Source organism: Bison bison, unplaced genomic scaffold, assembly GCF_000754665.1.
Source record: "Bison bison bison isolate TAMUID 2011002044 unplaced genomic scaffold, Bison_UMD1.0 scf7180017864471, whole genome shotgun sequence".
Taxonomy (NCBI): Eukaryota; Metazoa; Chordata; class Mammalia; order Artiodactyla; family Bovidae; genus Bison; species Bison bison.
Window position 1 is genome coordinate 41,525,666 of NW_011495032.1, and position 1,469 is coordinate 41,527,134.

At 45.5% G+C, this 1,469-nt stretch overlaps 1 protein-coding gene across 1 annotated transcript in view; it reads right to left on the reverse strand.

The window, feature by feature from the left end:
• The window catches only part of PTPRN (protein tyrosine phosphatase, receptor type, N), a 20,914-nt gene extending 19,653 nt beyond the window's left edge, over positions 1-1,261 (reverse strand). Inside the window, exon 1 of the mRNA XM_010861298.1 lies at positions 1,241-1,261. Coding sequence (XP_010859600.1) covers positions 1,241-1,261 — 21 coding nt within the window. The remainder of the gene's footprint in view (positions 1-1,240) is intronic.
• Positions 1,262-1,469: the final 208 nt, after the last annotated feature.

Consider the following 1,469-nt stretch of genomic DNA (forward strand, 5'->3'; position numbering starts at 1 on the left):
TCCCACCCCCAGCTCTGGCGTAGATTTGCGTCATTCATGGCGTAAAAGCGCAGTCTTCGTGGGGCTCCTACTTATCCCAGCCCTCCTACACCCAACTGTAGGTGCCTCTTTAGAATTTTCGCTTGGCCTCAACTTGACATATTCTTCTCCCCAAGGGCCACTGCCTCTATCACCCAGTCTCAGGGTTGGCAGGAAGGGTTCCCGTTGGGTGGGGACCAGGAAGGATAAGCGATAAGGATAACCTTAAGATGTGGAGCATAAAAGTGAATAGAATGTGTCCTCTTTCGCATCTCAATTAATGATTTCTCTGTCACTAAGATCATGGCATCCGGTGCCATGACTTCATGGCAAATGGATGGGGAAAAAATGGAAACAGTGAGAGACTTTATTTTGGGGGGCTCCAAAATCACTGCAGATGGTGACTGCAGCCATGAAATTAAAAGACGCTTGCTCCTTGGAAGAAGAGCTATGACCAACCTAGACAGCATATTAAAAGGCAGAGACATTACTTGACCAACAAAGGTCCATCTAGTCAAAGCTATGGTTTTTCCAGTAGTCATGTATGCATGTGAGAGTTGGGCTATAAAGTTGAGCACCAAAGAACTGATGCTTTTGAACTGTGGTGTTGGAGAAGACTCTTGAGAGTCCCTTGGACTGCAAGGAGATTCATCCAGTCAATCTTAAAGGAAATCAGTTGTGAATATTCATTGGAAGGACTGATGCTGAAGCTGAAACTCCAGTACTTTGGCCACCTGATGCAAAGAACTGACTCACTGGAAAAGACCATGGTGCTGGGAAAGACTGAAGGTGGGAGGAGAAGGGGACGACAGAGGATGAGATGGTTGGATGGCATCACTGACTCGATGGACATGAGTTTGAGTATGCTCCGGAAGTTGGTGATGGACAGGGAAGCCTAGCATGCTGCAGTCCATGGGGTTGCAAAGAGTGGGACACAACTGAGTGACTGAACTGACTGACTGACTGTCATCCTTAAGAGCAGGAATGGTTACACATGTGTGCTTGGACTCCAGTTTTAGAAATGCCACCTACTAGGGGTATAAGTTTGGGCAAGATGTTTAACCTCTCTACTCCCAAGTTTCCTGGTCTGTGAAATGAAGGTACCAGTAGTACGAGGTGGCTGTGAAGACTGAGAGAATTACACTCATGTGGCTCACTTAGAACAGCCATTGTACTAAACACTGGATAGGTACTGGCTTTTTTTTTGTTAGCCTTGCCTCACCTTTCTTTCACCCCCTTCCATGGCTGGTCTATTAAAATCTTATGGTTTCTGCTTGAAAAATATATCTCCCATCATCCCACTTCTCTCCATGCTCATGGTCCTACCCCAATCAATGTGCTCTTTCATGACTATTGCAGTAATCATCTAACTAGACTTTTGCTTCCATTCTTGTCACCCAATAAGCTTGGGAGTGAGCTTTCTAAAGTTCAAAATTGATCACTTTACTCTC